This window comes from Folsomia candida, unplaced genomic scaffold (genome assembly GCF_002217175.1).
Source record: "Folsomia candida strain VU population unplaced genomic scaffold, ASM221717v1 Fcan01_Sc005, whole genome shotgun sequence".
NCBI classification, from domain to species: domain Eukaryota; kingdom Metazoa; phylum Arthropoda; class Collembola; order Entomobryomorpha; family Isotomidae; genus Folsomia; species Folsomia candida.
The window spans coordinates 2,231,544-2,249,870 of record NW_019091197.1 but is presented as its reverse complement, the minus strand read 5'-3'; the positions used below and the strand labels follow the sequence as shown (position 1 = coordinate 2,249,870).

Genomic DNA, 18,327 nt, shown 5'->3' with positions numbered 1-18,327 from the left:
TACTCACTCTACACTCGTTCACACAGTAAATAGAAAAAATGACAAATTGTAATTCACATTGTATTCACTTTTCATAAGCAACAACTTTTTCAGTAAGTTTATCTTACGGCACTCAAATTGTGTGACACAATCCAATTTACTTGCATATGTACATACATATGTATATAATCACATTTGACACATGTACCATGTGACTGTGACCTTGCACAAATTGTACGTATGTATGCATATGCAGAAAAAATGTGCAATAACATCGTTAACTCAAAATGCAATATCATACAGATCTAAAACCAACCAGTATGGGTTTTGGACTCGTCCTCAGATATTGATATAGGAGCACATGTTCATAAATATGTATGCAAAAAACAAACTCGCGATTTACAAAGTCACACCGAATTGAGATAACTTTAGCCTGGCTCATACATACATATGTACATATTTATGTACATATGTATGTATCTCCACGCAGCAATAGTCTGAACGGGTCAACTGGCAGACTTTCTTTGGCACACGGCCACAGGGGTCGACTGGCAGATTGGCGTTTCAAATCATGATGCAAAATACTGGTATATAAATTCGAATCAAGCTCATGTTCAGTTCAGTTGACATTTTATTCTGCATATCGCAAGCATCATCATGATTTTGGAACTTTTAACCTGGGCAGGCTACATATTTATTACCCTTCTCGTGGGGGTGGTAGCATCAGGGGTTATTTATACTCGATGGCACTATGGAGTTTTAGAGACCACGGAGGGCCTTCCAGCCTTGATAAAGCCATATTTCGTTGGGGGAAGTGATCCCTTCTTTTACAAGGGGATTTGTTGTGAAGAGGATATAAAACGTGTCAAGATGTACGGTCCTATTTTTGGGGTGAGCTATTTATGTATTTGTCGGAAATTGTTTATCATCTCAAAAGTAGTCACTCGTTTACTTTTACATGCTTATTACTTGCAGATGTACGAAGGAAGGTAATGGTTTATAGTGGAAATTTTATCAGTATTGAGTGTATTCATTACTAATTCAAATGTTTGAAACATAATTTTGAAAAAAATACCAACTAAATACTAGCCTTAGAGATGCGTAAATAAGTTCGCAAATGAATTTTCAATCCATTTTTGTGCGAACTTTGTTTTTTTGCTAATGATGTGCACTCGTAATGAACACCCTCATTGTTAAACACCAAACATAAATAATTTTATTTATTTGTTTTACCAATTTGTTTTACCTTACCATTTGTTTGGTAGGGCTCCACATATTTACATAACCGACCCGGACCTTATTCGATTGATTTTTATTAAGGACTTTGACCATTTCCAAAATAAACGAATGTATGACGAGGGGCATGAATTAATCAATGATATGATGGACATTCTTCCATGTATGCAAAATTATCTATATATGCATATTTCATTATCTTTAAGACCTGAAAATTTTTAATTCTATGCAATTTCATTTCAGACGAGAAATGGAAAGTGGTTCGAACATATTTTTCCCCTCAACTCACAACCGGAAAGATTAAGACGATGAGTTATCAAATGCTCGACACGATTCACGACTGGATGGACAAGCTGATTAAAAAGGCTGACGGCCAGCGCTGTATAGTTAACCCCAAAATGTATCGAAATCAAATTTACGATATTTCCTCATGTATTAAATCATATTTTTTTGTTCAGAGATTTCACCTCATTGACGCTCGATGTCATAGCGCGTTGCGCTTTCGGGACAAGGATCAACGTTTTAGATGATACAAACGACCCTTTCTTCCGCTACGTGAGGAAATTAACGCTTGATGATGAAGAACCCAGCTGGATGTTTAGTTTAGTCCGTAAGTGCACAATATGAATAAAACGGAAATCACAAAATGATTCATTATTCCTTCATAGCCTTAGTATCGCAAAATAGTTTACGAAGAAAAAACAAGAGTCCAAGCCTCGCAAAAATTATAACCTTAATAACACAATTTTTATGTCAAAATCTTACGACGCTTGCAAAATCTCAATACCGTCGTAACTTATTTTACGATACGAAGAATACTAAAAGATACGAAGGAATCATGAATACCCCAAATGTTTCATAATTTCCACTCATGTACATACTTTTTTTGTTCAGAAATGTTCCCCTTCCTGGTCAAAATGGAACCGGTTTTTCCCCTCGATGCCATCAACTTTTTTGGCGACCTCTTGAAAAATATCCTCTCCACGCGAAAACAAAGTGGACAACGTGCCAACGACTTCGTCGACGTGATGAATGACATGATCGACAAGTGCAAAACGGATCCAGACTATGGCCGATTGGGCATCACACCAACGACCGCGATGTGTCAGGCGATGGCGTTTTTATTCGCAGGCTTCCAAACCACGGCAGAAACGTTGACTTTAATGGCGTTCAGATTGTCACAAAAACCAGACAAGCAGGACAAGCTTATTCGAGAAGTGGACGATTTTTATGAGCGACACGACGGAAAAATTGAGCATGACCATGTCAGCGAACTTGTCTATTTGAACGCCTGCATGAACGAGACGCTCAGAATGAACCCGGCATTAATACGACTGGAACGTGACTGCCAGAGTGATTGGACTCATAAAGGAACGGGGTTGAAGGTGAAGAAGGGGACGACAATTCAAGGTGATGAATAATTAAGTGAATCTCGTGGGGGAATTTTTATTGCAAACTTTTTGCGAATTTTTTGCACAAATTTTTTTATAATGTGGGAAACAATGTGACACTCAGGACTTCCATGAAGCATTAGCACTTTTTTAACTGTTGTTGTCTAGAAAAATTCGGCTTGGGCATTATTTTTAATGCAAAATTCTTGCAAAATTTTTGACCACTCAGATTTTATATCCTGCCACGTTAGAAACGAGGAGGTTAACATTTGGCATCAAGAATCCCGCAATTTTATCCCTAACTGTCCTAAAAAATTAATTAACATTTCAGTTCCCGTCTTTGCTGTGCATTTCGACGAGAAAAACTATCCCGAACCGTACGAATGGAAACCGGAGCGATTTTTACCCGAAAACAAGGATGCTTTGAACCCATACGCGTTCCTTTCTTTCGGCCAAGGTCCACACAACTGCATCGGGATGAGGTTTGCCAAGGAGGAAATTCAAATGACGATGGCCTCCGTTTTGAAACATTTCAGATTCGAGGATACCGAAGGAGCTAAATTGAAGATGAAACCGGGACGTTTATTTTTAAATAATTATGAGCCTTTCAAGTTGACCATGGTCCCAAGGAAGTGAATCTTAATTGTTTTTCACGCGTAAATAAATAAAATTAGTGCAAATTCCATCAAAATTTCGTCAGTCTCAATATATTTATATATTTATTTACCCTGCGCGGCGGGGACACATTCGAACGTTATTTTTCGGCTGACGTAATAAATGTAAAGTTGTCTTTAAATTTTAGTCTTAAGTTGCGAATTATGGTGATCAAAAGTCTGCAAAGAAATGGCTACTAATCAGGAGGTAAGGTTATCCATTGTTTTAATTGTTTCAGTTTGAATTGCTTACGGTAATTGTTAAATGAGGGTATTCATTACGAGTTCGCATGTCACATGTTCAAATTGCATCATAATTTTGAAAACAAATTCGAACTAACTATTGCGTGCAAGTCCTCAAATTTTCAAACTTTTTTGCGAACCTGAAATTTTTTATAAACGTTGCTAACTATGCGAGCTTGAAATGAATACCCCCATTAATTTTAGGTTTTAATTGCTTTCAATAGATATTGATCAATTCAAAATATATCAATATAACTCCACCTTTTTTGAAAAGTATGTGACCACCATGAATCTTTAAAATGCATTAATAAAGACAAACAATTAATTAACCTCAATTCCTTACAGGCTGACGAACATGTCTTCAAGGTGCCAGAATTTACGGTCAAAGGTTTTCTCGCTAATCTTCGAAAGAAGAAACAACGAGCACAGAATCGTCTTCTCCGACGGCTCACTAGTCGTAGTTCCATGAATCAGAAGGCTCGAAAACGCCATGCTAGTCGTCATTCCCGGAAGAAGTCGCGTTATTATAAAACAGGCGCAATGACGGTCAAATTTATTTGCAAATTTGAAGGTTGGGATGCAATCGGCACTACGAAAATATCCATTGCACTTTCGCAAATTACTTTTGAAAGTTTGTTGTTAAGAGTGAGTGTTTTTTAATACATAGTTTCAAAATTCAATATAAAGCAGGTTGAGTTGATTTTTGTTTTATTTTTCAGCCAATTCCGATAAGCCACCTCAAACTCGATACTCCCAACGCCCCCTTGATCCAATTAAACGGGAAGAAACTTTACATCCTTGTTGGTTCCGATTCGTGGGACATTGAATTTCCAACGGAAAAAAAGGCAACGACTTTTTTCAAGAATGTTCGTGCCATACTTAACCAAGTGTAAGTTTGTATTATTTTTAGCTATCATAATATAATTTTGTGGTTACATTATTAGCGTGAGTGTAATTTGTGAGAGTTATGTGCATCATCTTTACTTTTCTTTGTAGGCCCAGCCCAACCCCTGCAGACCCTTCGTGAAATTAAAAATTTGTAACCTTAATAATAATGACGGATTTGACCATTGACTATAACTTATAGTCTATAAGATTAGATTAACCATATATATATATATACCTTACGTTATGTAGCCTAGTAACTTTTGTACACATTATGCTGATAAGTTTTCGAAATGACTTCCCTTATGGAAATGACTCGCCTCCAGATCTCACTTAATAAATAAGTTTAAACGCCAAAATTTCTCGTAGTTTCTCAAAACATCGCTCCTTGGAGTTTACTTTCATCGTTTTAACCATTTGCGTAAAATTCATATTCATAGATAAACATCCGTTTGTTTTAGATATATTAAGTAATTATGATCATGGGTAAATATCATGCCAAAATTTGGTCAGGAAATTTATTGGCAATTTTTTTAAATATAAGTATATTCATTACAGAAAATTATGAATTGTCCTCATATTAAAAGTGTTAAGGTTCTCCTTATTTTTTCAACGAGTTAAAAATTAATTTTGGATACATAAAAAAGCATAAACATTGGCAAATTTGATAAGGTTTCTAAAATTGAAAACAGAATTTGATTATCTCTTTCAGGTTAAAAAATGACAGCACAAAATTTAGAGGAGGTGGAAAAATTAGTTTGCCACTCGGTCAAAAAAGTGTTTTTCTCGAATCGGAAAAGGACTCGTGACCACTTCATTTTCCCAGGGCGTCCACTTATTTACCTGTTAATGCCTTACAGTGCAGGTGAAGTCATATATGTACTCTGGTCAGTAATGATTGAATACCATTTTGCTAATCCTAAGTGTTTTGTTATCAAGCTTGATAGAAGGTGCAATAACATAACGTACCTTCAAAAAGCTACTGCAATTAATTATGTTTAAGGTAAAAATTTTATACCAAAGGCTGCAGAATTTATACATCGTTTTGTTTTTGGTAAGTCTAAAAATTTTGGGCATATGTATCATTTTCTTTCGAGTAAAATTTAAATGCATCCCACATTTAGTTTTTATTTAACATGATACGCTCAATTTGCAACTATTTAAATATCAAATCTTTATGATATGGGAAATATATGATCATACTTATCTAACCATATTTTTGTAATTTTTAATATGACTGTTCTTCTCAGGGTCATGAGACATGAAACTGACAAAATATTAATTTAATATAATCCTTCCGAAGTTGTGGCATACGTACACATACCTATGTACACACATTTGATAATATGTTTACCAAAAATATCAAATGCTTTATATTTTTACATATATTTAAAATAGCATTGTTGAGGAGAGCCATACCAACTGTTCCACAAACCCTGTTTCCATTTTTAGCAAAAAGCAGAGTGAGAGTTGGACTCTGGTGGGTATCACCACCACCGGCGACTGTCGATGCGACAGTGCCGTATGGTGGTCTGTCTCACTTCTCACTCTCTGCAAATTGTTTACCGGGATTATGAACCAACTCGTGTTGAGATGCTTTTTATCTCTCACACGAGTTGGTTCATCTTTGGAATTCTCCAGTTTTTTAAAATAAAACTAAAAAAGTGGGAGTTTTTTTTATAAAATATTAAAAAAGTGAATCATGGAGGCTCACTCCTCCCTCCCAAGAGAGCAGCCACCTTCACCACCACCCCCAATATCACCCCTGCCACCACCGCCACCCCCAATTTCGACATCACTTCCACCACCACCACCGGATACTACCACACCCACCGAAATAAGCCAAGGTAGGTACCTTTTAAGGTTGAATCTCTGAGAGCAACGGTCAAACGTGTCGAATTTTTTGTCTTGACCGTTTTAGATTGGTCGTGGATTTCAAAAATCGACTTTGTTTTGACTTGTCACGACCGTGTGACCGTGTCGCTTTACCTTTTTGCTACATTTCGATCGTTGTTTGCAACGGATTATTGAAAATGGTATGCTTTAAAAATCAGAGATGGGATAAATATTAAAATTGTTATATTATGTTATATTTTTAAAATTGTCAAAAACTCAGAGATGGGGTAGTTTAAGTTGGGGTATATTTTAAAAATTTTCTAAAAAGCCGAGATAGCTTAATTATTTAAATTTTGCAATATTTTTAAAATTTTTAAACAAATAGAGATAGGATAATTATTTAAATTGGACAAGATTCCTGAAATTAAAAAAAATCAGAGATGGGATAATTATTTAAATTGGGGAAGATTTTTAAAATTTTCAAAAAATCAGCGATGGGATAATTATTTAACTTGGGCAGGATTTTTTAAATTTTCATAAAATCAGACATAGGGTAATTATTTAAATTTTGCAAGATAATTATTTAAATTAGGGAAGATTTTTAAAATTTTCAAAAAACAGATTGGGTTATTATTAACAGTTGGAAATTTTTACAAAAGTTTTGAATATTCAGAGAGGTTAATTTTTAAAATTAGAACATGCTAATAAAATTCTATTGGAAGATTCCAATTAGTAAAAACGTTTCAAAGTATGTCAAAAATTCAAGTAGTGGTAATCGTTTTCTTTATAGTACGTCGCTGCGACATTGGACTCTTGATTGCCCACCACCGATGGACTTGTTCTGAAGACGAATCTCGACCTCTAGACAAGATTGTGCAAAGCAGAACTATGCAGTCTGTCAGGCAGTCATTTCCAGGTTTCAATTTCAAACTTATTTTCAGTGATAATTTTTTCTGTGCAAAATGCATTGAGTTTTTTGGACGGCGCCGTGTTCGCACATGTTGTCATCCAAGGCATAACAATAAATACAAAGGCAAAAATGTGAAATACATCACTGCGGAAGATTACTTTACCCAATACAAAGCCCTGGGATTATTACCAAATCAAGCGATATGCAAGGACGCAAAATTCTGCTATGATGATACCCAAGAAATTCAAGATCAAGATTCGGAAGATCCTACCTTTGAAGAACCAGCCTCAAAGAAGAGATTGGTCGAGACGTTAACAAGTATCAAGCAAACAATTTCCCCTTCGGCCCCTGCAATAGCATTGAACAGAAGAAATCTCAAGCAACAAAGTAATCTAGTCACAAGAGAACTTGAGCAAGTAACGAAGACAATCACCACAGGATTCCAAGATGTCGGACTACCAATTCCAGACAAAGAACAACACAATCAAGAACAACTTCTCCAGGATTCTACAGATCTCAACTGGATCATGAAGCACTTGAAGCTAAGATTGCAAGGATGTTCTCAAGCCGAAAAAAAACAACTGCTTACCTTAGTTCCACCGTCTTGGAGTATTAAGAAGACTCAAGATTTCTTCAATATTGGGAAACGCTTGGTCCAGGGAAGCCGCAAACGTCGTAAAGAAACCGACACAATCCTTCCTCCAATAAAACCAAAATCTGGATACAAAATTACCCAAGAAACCAAATCCAATATTCAAGATTTCTATTATCAAGATGATGTGTCAAGAGCCTGCCCAGGACAAAAGGATTTTCTGTCCATCAAGAACAAGGAAACAGGAAGACGAGAACACAAGCAGAAACGATATCTTCTAAGCAATCTCAGGGAGCTCTACCAAAATTTCAAGATTCAGTACCCGGATTCGAAAGTTGGGAAATCGTCATTCATGATGCTGCGGCCATGAGAATGCATCTCGCTAACCAGCAAGGGATACCACAACGTTTGCGTGTGCATTTACCATGAAAATGTGAAGCTGCTGTTCCATGCCATCAAGATTTCATCCATCAAGCCTTCAATTTCACAATTAGTCTGTGAAAGTGGAGGCAAGGATTGCTACTACAGACGATGTACAAAGTGTAAAGGATCTACAACAAACTTCAAAATAGCTTTAAGAGAAAACGAAGTCATCAGGAACAACACGTCAATTTCATACCGAAGATGGCTGACGACAGACGGAACTCAATACGTGACTGAGGAAAAAGAAACCGAAGACTTCTTGGACTTTGCAACTTCGGAACTGGAGAAGCTGTTGAAACATCACTACATCAGCAAAGCTCAGCATGAATTTCTTGTGGATCTTCGAAAGAATCTCAAGCCTGGTGAGCTCTTCATTTGGGGAGACTTTTCCGAAAACTACTCACCTGTAATCCAGAATGCTGTCCAGTCCGAATACTTCTCCCACAAACAGATCACTATTCACCCCTTCACAATCTACTGGGCCGTGAACGAAGTTGTATACAACATGAGCATATCTATTATCAGTGATTGCACCACTCATGACACAAATTCCTTCTACGCATTCCAGACTAAGCTCATACCAAGACTTGTTCGAGAGTTTGCTGCTGCCCAAATCAGAATTACCAAAATTCACTACGTTTCAGATGGATCTGCAGCTCAATACAAGAATCGCAAGAATTTCTGCAACTTATACCACCATCAGAACGACTTTGGAATTATAGCCGTATGGCACTATGGAGCAACTGCTCATATGAAGGGACCTCAAGATGCTCAAGGAGGAATTGCCAAACGTCGAGCAAGAATTGCATCTCTTCAAGGTATCAAAATTACAACCGCAGAAGAATTCTTCCTCTGGTGCAGTTCAAATATTGAGGGAATTGAATATATATTCGTCTCGGATTCCGAAGTTCAGAAGATTATTGAAGAAAAAGATTTGACAACCCGGTACGAGACCATCACAACCATTCCTGGAACTCAACAAGCTCACCGTGTTGAAATTGGATCGGGAAAAATTCACCTTTATGAAGTTTCTCGGGACACCACGGTGATGGCAACTAAAATAATGGAATCCGAAGTTGCTCAACCTCTGGTCATCATCGATGAATGTGCCGTCAGCGATTGGATTGCATGTGTCTACGAAAACCAGTGGTACGTGGCCATCATCGATGAAGTGGACCTTGCTGACCAAGAAGTAAAGGTGACTTTCTGGAAACAAAACACCTCAAAATTAAAACTTGGAACCTCTTATATTTCTGAAAACGCGTCCTGTTACATCAAAATTGGACAAATTCTCAAGAAGATCTTCCCATCAAGAGCATCAAGACGTGGAAGGACAATCAACATCTCACTGGAGGAGCAGGAAGAAGTAGACAGACTCTTTAGACAATTTCAGCGATGAATAAGGAAGTGGTGGCGAAGATGGACTTCGAATGGTGGTGTTGGTGACTGTTTCCCAAAGATATTTTTTAATAAAGTTATTTATTAAATCATATCATTAAATAGTTTTATAAACCTGTTGTAAAATAGGTTTATAAACCTATTTAATTCATTCAATTTTACGAAAATAAAATCTCTTGGTAATTTAGTCATGATCGCATATCGCAAATTAATTCATCAACTTGGCTTTCAATGACTTGTTTTTAATTGGTAAGAATGTTAGTTTAATTATCGCGCGATAATTAAATTAACATCACCTAAGGCGCAAAGGACCAGGGTCCGAGATTGCTGCTATCTCGCTGATGACTGGATTTTCCAGCAGGAATTATTTATAATCAAATAATTCTTGGACTAAGCATAGTCGAAACCCAAAATTACTGCATATTGTCTACTAAACATTATAATACGAATTTTTTGTAATCGCCGAAATTCATGATTTTTGGCATTTAGAAATTCAGATAAGTTTTTAATTTGGAGCGATTTGGATAAACAAAACTTGCTAATCTGAAAAATTGATAAGTGCCGTCATAAGCTCTATAGCGTCAATTTTCGAGTGGATATCACCATTATAAAATCAAAAAAGCTTAAGTTTTAAATTTGGGGCGATTTGGATAAACCAAACTTGCTTATCTGAAAAATTGATAAGTGCCGTGATAAGCCCTGTAGCGTCAATTTTCGAGTGGATATCACCATTATAAAATCGAAAAAGCTTAAGTTTTAAATTTGGGTCGATTTGGATAAACCAAACTTGCTTATCTGACAAATTGATAAGTGCCGTGATAAGCTCTGTAGCGTCAATTTTCGAGTGGATATCACCATTATAAAATCAAAAAAGCTTAAGTTTTAAATTTGGGGCGATATGTACACGTACATATGTTTGAATCTTTATCGTTGGAGAATTTTTTGCCAGTTTGCAATGCATACATACTTTGAAAATTATCGATTACTTTAACTCAAATATTATTTTCTAAATAAGTACTTAATATACATACTCACATAAATAAATATAGTCGTCCCAATAACTTGCCTGATTAGATTATTTTTAATATGCCCAAAAAACTTGCCGGTTTACCGCAAATATGTATATACTTACATACATACATAAATATATTACATAAATTCGGTATTGATGACCATGGAAACTTGATTTTCCTAAGATAAATCATTTCTGGTCTGCATGTCAGTACATGTATGTAGGTATGTACATATAAGGAAGGGTACACACAATCTTTATCAGCTATCTGCATGAAATGTATAGTCCAGCACAAACATAATTTAGTTGTGGACGTGATATGCTTTGATTATCGATTTACACCATTCTGTGGAAAAATTTAAACTTCACAATGGTTTACTTCTTTCTTAACGCATCCTTACGGTCATCATAAAAAGGGTTAAAATAGCACATATTGCATTCGACACACATTGCAAAACACGAGCAATTTGATCCCCCTGGGGGAATCCCCCATGCGATTTTTTGTCATATCTGGCACCGTGTCCTAATACATTAGTAGGCCCGGCTAATAAAATCCTGCCTAATTTAAATACCTCAAATTAGCTCTAGATATACGAAAATAGGTTTAAAAATACTCCAGCGCTATGATACTCATAAACAAACCGACGAACACATCGATCCCAAAAAGTAGCTTCATTTTTTCTGTGGCTACTTAATAATAGGGAAGTTTGCATACAAGGTTGAGTTTGAATCAAAACGAGACTATCTATTTACCTCTTTAATTACGTTACTAAATAAATACATATTTAAACAAAATACTTATGAAGCTGTACAATTCACAAGTTAGATATAATCGATCAACATGACTCACAGTGTTGTGGTTTAAAGACAAGGTTACAAATATATTTACAAAATTGTCCCGTACTGTTTACATACATTCAAAAATTTCCTAAAAACCATCCGAAAGTAGATTACACGTATATCTGCAAAATTTTACCTAACATTTACATAATTAACTTGGAAAAAAATGCGAAAGTCACTTTTGTGGACGGCCTTTAATAACTGGGAACGTGCGTACCGTTTCCTTTGGACGCAACCTTTACGATGGGATCCGTCAAGCTCAAGATTGGTTTACACAGATCGACCTGATAAACTTGTCACGTTTGGTGTGTTGGTCGCCATGGAGGGTTTTTTCGTACTCCTCCCATGCCTCGGAGTTCTGGCAATTTGTAAATCTCCGAATTCTAAATCTTGCAATCTCCCGACTAAAGATGTCGTCATGATGGGAGTGGTTGTATTCATCGTAATTATGGGTATCTTGGGCGATGTAGCGATTTTAACACATGGCCGATACATTGCGGCGGGATGCAACCAGTTATTCGCGATGGAATCAGGTGAGCAAATCCGTAACGGGTTTATTTAGTAACTTGCAAAAATCTGAGTGATTTAAGTTTGGCAATTAAATATATTTTGGTTTTGAAGCTAAGTATTGTTCAGCTAACGATTATTAATAGCCTTAATTGCTTAGAAAATATTCTGAGCAATTAAGCAATAATTGTTATTTGGTTTTTGGAAAATATTTAATGAGGCATTTCACGTTAACGAACTTGAGTTACGGCAAGAAAACCTCGAGATTTTTTATTAATATTGGCTGACATACAAAAATGTAAAAAATTTGATATTTTTATTTCATCGCTAGCTTCCCCAGTCCCATCGATGTACTCCGAACTTGGTAAACTCCAAGCATGTGCAGCCCGCAAAGTCGACATGGTCGAAGTCGGTCTCAACCTGGCCGTCATACTGGTCGCTATTTACCCCTATTTTTTCATTACATTCTCCATCTTCGCAAATGTTGATCCCATGTACAACTGCGCTACACAATTCTTTCCGGGTAGTACGAAACCCGCCCCGTTAACAATTCCCACCCTGATAAACAAAATTATCTTTTTCTCTATCCGACTCGCCATCCAGCTTCCCACGGCGATTCAAGACAGCCGAGTTTACGGGCTGGGTTGCTGCGTACTTCTCATCTCGGGGAAAGAGATACTTCGCGGGATTTATAAACTAGGGACAAATAATGTTCTTGGGGTAATATGCGACACGCGGTATGGCCGGTCAAGGAGAATTTTCCTTTATTACGCGCGCATTCATCTCGTCACCCAAATGTTGCATGACGTCCTGTCAAACACGATATGTGTCGTGCTCGGTTCCGGATTCGTAATTTCTGTCGCGGCGACTTTTTCCACGATTCGACTCCATCACGTGATACCGATGCCATTTTTTCTCCTGTGTCCGGCCACGTCTGGACTTCTTGGGCTTATCTTGGTCCTCCTGTTCGAAATGACGATTGCCCCTCATAATGCGGCCAAGGAGTTGATGAAAAAATGGAAGTTGGCGATTTTACGGAGTCATGAGAAAAAGTATTTGGAAACCAAGTTAACATCGATCAGGGTAATTTTGTGGACGGTGAGGATCGGGAATTTGAGAATATTTAATCTCAAGAATTCCACAAGGACGCTGTACTATACGACGATTGCAGACACGACGATCAATGCGTTGGTTTCTTCGTCAAAATAATCTTGGATATATATTATTTAATTAGCTCAACTTACTCATGTACATAATTAGAATCCATAATTAATTAATTGAGTAGTTTTATGTAGAGTCAATGATGATATGAATTTCAAAATTTGGAACTTTTTCAGCATTACATATTTAAGATTCACTGCAAACTTTGTGAACATATAACTTTCACAAATTCAATAAATCTAATAATACAGGGTGGTTTAAATGTCAGGTTACAATGGGAAAAATTCGTAAATTTCCATACGATTTGGGATTGAGATTTCTGTTAATTTTTATCAAAACTTATGGAAAACTGATGACAAAATTCTTAAAGTATTGAATTTCAGAGGAAAAATTTCGGTAACTAATGGAGATTTGCGAATTTTTCCCATTGACAAATTTTCCATTGTAACCTGGCATTTAAACCACCCTGTATATACTAAATAAATATCATCGTTTCGACAACTAAAGTATGTACAAAATTTAACCCACATACTTACGAAGGGGGGCAGAAATTAATCGGCCTCGCCTTGAAGGGGGGTCATTTTGCCCCACTTTTTCTGTTGGAGTGAAAGATAAACTCATATGTATCTCAGATCTCATAGCTTAAAAATTCACGGTCACGGCTGAATCGAGGAGATCGTCTGATGTGATCAAAAACAGCGAAACTGACAAAACCGTACATAAGTAATACTTATGCACATACTTATTAAGTATGTGCATATCCTCATTAAATCCAGAAATAATTTTTCACAAAAAAAGTACAAAATTTAATTTGAGCATTCAGTCAACGAACTATTAGATAAGTCACCAGTTTCAGTCATTAATTTCAGCCATTAATAAATATTTATGTTCATAACATATCCGTATTTCCTTAAGGGGTTCTTCTTATCCCAATAATTCATAGCGCATAAATATTAAATACCATAAAAGTAATGTCACCTTTATGTCTATTAATATCTTAAGACATGCATGTACCTCTAGGTAGATATTGCATAATGGCAGATGTACATAAAACGTACCTAACATTTTATGTACATCTGTCATTATGCAATACCTTACGAGCTAACAGGTGAAAATAAATACCCTTGTACACATGTCCCTATGTAAAACATCTATTCGCTTATTAGATCAAGTTCAATGTTCATGTTTGATTATGAAGATTTTCCACTTTTTTATGCGCACTAATGTACCAGTACATAAACCAGTCCATGGAAAATTGGGTTTCCCTACTAGTTTCTTGATCACATTGACAACGGTCCCAAATGATGCCTGACACCTGGAAAACGTAATAAAAATGTATATTTACATGCAGGTGTGCACATGTAAAGGGTGTTAATAAAGTCCGATCCCATGCATTTTTTGGAGCGTGGTTGTTACAAATTCAGCTGGAACTTTTGAACCAGTGAAGTTATTTATTTCAAATTTTTACCATGGGAGGAACAACTAAACGTGTAAGTCATGAGCATCTTAGAGTTGAGATACAAACATTGCATCAGCAGGGGCTTAAACCTACAGAAATTGTGCAAAAATTGGGCTGCAGCCGCAGAACTGTTTGGAAATGGAAGAATAAAAATTTTGTCCACGACAAAAAGCGACCAGGGCGACCCAGAAAGGTGTCACCTACCACAAAAAGAATGATTAAAAACAGACTTTGCAAGAAAACCGGTAGTTCATTACGTAATTGAGCAAGGGAGTTAAATGACTCAAAACGCTATAAAGAGAAGAAGAAGCAAATTAACTGTGTGACCGTGCAAAAATTTGTGAAAACTACGAAGTGGGGTCACACAGCTTACAAACTAACCAAAAAAACCTCTCATGTCACAAAAATATATCGATGACCGTCTGAAATTTGAAGAACTCCTTCAGAAAAGTGCCCATTTGAGTGAAAAAAGACTTGGTGAAGAATTGCGCAGTCACATCCTTTGGACTGACGAATCTATTATTGAACTATATCCAAAATTGAACCAACAAAATGTTCGTTACAGGACAGAAAACAAATCGGATGTACCATCAAGAGCGATCCCAAAATTCGGGCTTAAAGTTATGGTAGCGGGTGGATTTTGTGCACGTTGCGTGACCCCTCTACATATCATACCAAAAAGCCAATCAGTCAATGCAAAGCATTATATGGAAAAAATATTACCTATCTATTTCGATAGCATGGGGAACAAGGAAATATTTCCGAATGAAAGAAAAATAGTTTTCATGCAGGATGGTGCTATAGCCCATACAGCAAAAGCGAGTTTGAGTCTCATCAAGACGCAAGTTTCAACGGTCTGGAGCAAGGGGGTGTGGGCCGCTAACGGCCCAGATTTGAATCCCCTGAAGAACCAGTGGTCCATACTTAAGGAAAATGTATACAAAGAGCCACAACCCCGGACGAGGGAAGAGCTAGTAAAAAAAAGTTCAAGATGTATGGAATTCGATTTCCAGAGGCACATTGGAAAAATTAGCACAGAGCCTTAAACAAAGAGTTGAGGGCATGGTTAAAGTAAATGGTAACAAGACCAAATACTAAGGTAAATATGTCGAACATTTTTTGTAAGTATCACGGGTAGTTTTTTTTTATACTAGCCTTCACTTTTTTACAGGAAAAATGGGATCGGACTTTATTAACACCCTGTACATATGTATAAATTTTACATAGAGTACCACCTCCAAATTCACAAACTGGTTCAGTTTTGGTGCGATTGCACTGAGAAATAAAGATCATATTTCCATTGCAAAAAAAATTTGTAGGATTATTAGCGGTACATTTTCGAAAAATTTTAAATTTTTGAATCATTCATATCTACATACAGCGACATGTCGTGTAACCCTTCCAGACTTGAGCAGTTGATTGAAACCGCGAATTTGAAGAGAAGAAGTGAAACAGACAAGGTACGTATTTAATTTGCATTTTTAATGGACGGCATTTAAATTAAGATAATTTATTTGCATATTTTCAGGAAATATTGAAATACCACATGGAACAAGATCAGCTTAGATTGGCAAAATGCAACTATGTCCCAGAAAACAGTTTAAAGTGGAAGAATTCCACGTTTAACAGATCCACCATTTCGGGAAGGACACATTTTAATCTTGTGTAAATATTTTGCATTGTAATAACAAATGCCCCTTAAGTTTATTTTGTTTTAAATTAAAATATGTACTATCATTAACTTATGATGCACAAAGCAAGTTGCACATTTAAATACGTTGAGTATGTATCAACATTTGGAAAATCTTAATTGTGTAATGTATTCTCTTGGCTGTAAATTTGTTAAATAACCATAAATAAATATGTAACATAATTTTGTCTGCAGAAATACTTATTGAGCCTATATAAACATACATACTTATAAGACGAACTTATTCTATTTACATACATATTTGTATATGTAACACAAATTGAAATTGACGAGATGCCGTTTTCGTGAAAATTAACCGATATTGCACAATAACTATCATCTTAACTATGTCGTAGAAAATCTGTAACAATTAAATAATACATAATTCGCCACATATGTGCAAGGTAAATGGATATGTAAATAATAGTATTAAATATACATGTAAATATCACTTAAATATGTACACATTACCTACATATATGCACATAAATATGTTTCAATACATACGATGTGCATAATCTACTGCCTGACTTAATATTACTTGTCATTACTTGATATCTCCACTAGGGTTTTAGCTTTGAGAGATTTGAAATTGCATATGCATATTTACATATATATGTCAAGTTATAGTAACTTGAAGTTACGTTTTTACAGGAAATTGATAAAAAATATATCGATTTGAAATTAAAAAAAAAAAAAAAAGGTCGTCTTTATTGATTCCCAATTTTAGCCATTACATTTGAATTACAAGTGAACCAAACCTCACATAAGTGAGAAATAGATGGTCACAGGTTCCTAACTATGGTGCCCGTAGTGCAATGGACACCGCACAGACCTGTGCAACAAGTCAGAGAGGAAAACCACAAGGGAAAAAACTCTCAGCCAGTACTGGGAATTGAACCCAGAACCTCCATTCGGCTTGAAGCACAGTGTGATGACCACTCGGCCACCACTGCCTGCCTATCTGCCTGCCTGCCTATGAAATCTTGACTTCCTTTAAGGCTGCATATACATATGTACATACATAGGTTTTACCCTACTATCAGCACATACTAAATAATTAAGAGGTATTTATGTATTTATACCGTGCATACATATTTATTCATGCATCTTTTACACAAATGATCTAAGCTTATCATAATTATCCCACTTTGATTTGTGCGACATACACTTTCATTCTGAACAGTCCTCAACCATTTAAAGTAATTAAATGGACATCGTTCTTCAACTCCAAGTGTCACTTTCAATTAAAACGTATTATCCTAACAGGCTTTAAATGCATGCCTTTGTAAATACATACAGTCAAGAGCAAAACTTTACGACATATGGAAGAGACTTTTGGGACATGTTATTCAAATGGGGAATTAAAGGCCGTAAAGTTTTGCACCGCGTACCTTTCCGAATAATTTTTTTAACGCTGTGATATAATTTTTATTGAATAAAGCGTGCAAAAGTAGGGGGTGACGTGGTAAATTATTTTTGTCGCCGAATTTTTTTCAAGGAACTACAAGGAATTGAAAGAATTAATTTTGGAAGAGACTTTTGGGACAGCCATAAGCACAATGTGTTGTCCCAAAAGTAGGGTTGCCGCGGGTAGCGAAAATGCTACCCGTTACCCGACCCGCTACCCGCAGCACAACTACCCGTACCCGCACGGGTACCCGTGCGGGTACCCGTTACCCGTTATGAGAATTAGGTTAAAAACTAACCAAACTTCAGAATAAATATGATTTGATCAATTATTTGTTCATTTGGGTTGATATGTACTTTAAGATAATGCTATGCAAGTAACGCATGCCATAATTTGCTCGTAAATATCACTCGTTATTTTTGAAACCAACAATTTTGGCTTGCATTGAATCGTTTTTCAAGCTAAACCGATTTATGCACATATATCAAAAAATTGAGCCAAAAAATAGGAATTACATGACACTTATTTTTCCGTTGAATGACCCGTTTAATGGAAACTATTGGGATGGGATAGAGAGTTCAAAGTCCACCATGGTATTTGTTTAATGGAGGAAAAAATACGGAACATTTACTTGAAAATTAAACTTTGCCGCCGATATTTTTCTTCGAAGGGGCCGTTCAACGGAAAGATAAGTATCACGC

At 36.2% G+C, this 18,327-nt stretch overlaps 2 protein-coding genes and 1 long non-coding RNA gene across 3 annotated transcripts; all 3 read left to right on the top strand.

The window, feature by feature from the left end:
- Positions 1 to 614: 614 nt before the first annotated feature.
- LOC118432923 (cytochrome P450 3A24-like) lies at positions 615 to 3,286 on the top strand. The gene is made up of 7 exons (XM_035852527.1): positions 615 to 870; positions 955 to 968; positions 1,245 to 1,378; positions 1,459 to 1,615; positions 1,674 to 1,825; positions 2,110 to 2,625; positions 2,938 to 3,286. Exons 1-7 carry the CDS (start codon positions 637 to 639, stop codon positions 3,240 to 3,242), a joined length of 1,512 nt encoding a protein of 503 aa, XP_035708420.1. The 5' UTR covers positions 615 to 636; the 3' UTR covers positions 3,243 to 3,286.
- Positions 3,287 to 3,333: 47 nt separating this feature from the next.
- On the top strand, positions 3,334 to 4,738 carry LOC110850293. Its single transcript, XM_035852528.1, has 4 exons — positions 3,334 to 3,467; positions 3,848 to 4,147; positions 4,222 to 4,391; positions 4,499 to 4,738. Exons 1-4 carry the CDS (start codon positions 3,450 to 3,452, stop codon positions 4,527 to 4,529), a joined length of 519 nt encoding a protein of 172 aa, XP_035708421.1. The 5' UTR covers positions 3,334 to 3,449; the 3' UTR covers positions 4,530 to 4,738.
- An 11,037-nt stretch (positions 4,739 to 15,775) lies between these two features.
- LOC110850156 lies at positions 15,776 to 16,672 on the top strand. Its single transcript, XR_002547939.2, has 2 exons — positions 15,776 to 15,985; positions 16,054 to 16,672. It is a non-coding gene; the product is annotated as an uncharacterized LOC110850156 (long non-coding RNA).
- The last annotated feature ends 1,655 nt before the right edge of the window (positions 16,673 to 18,327 follow it).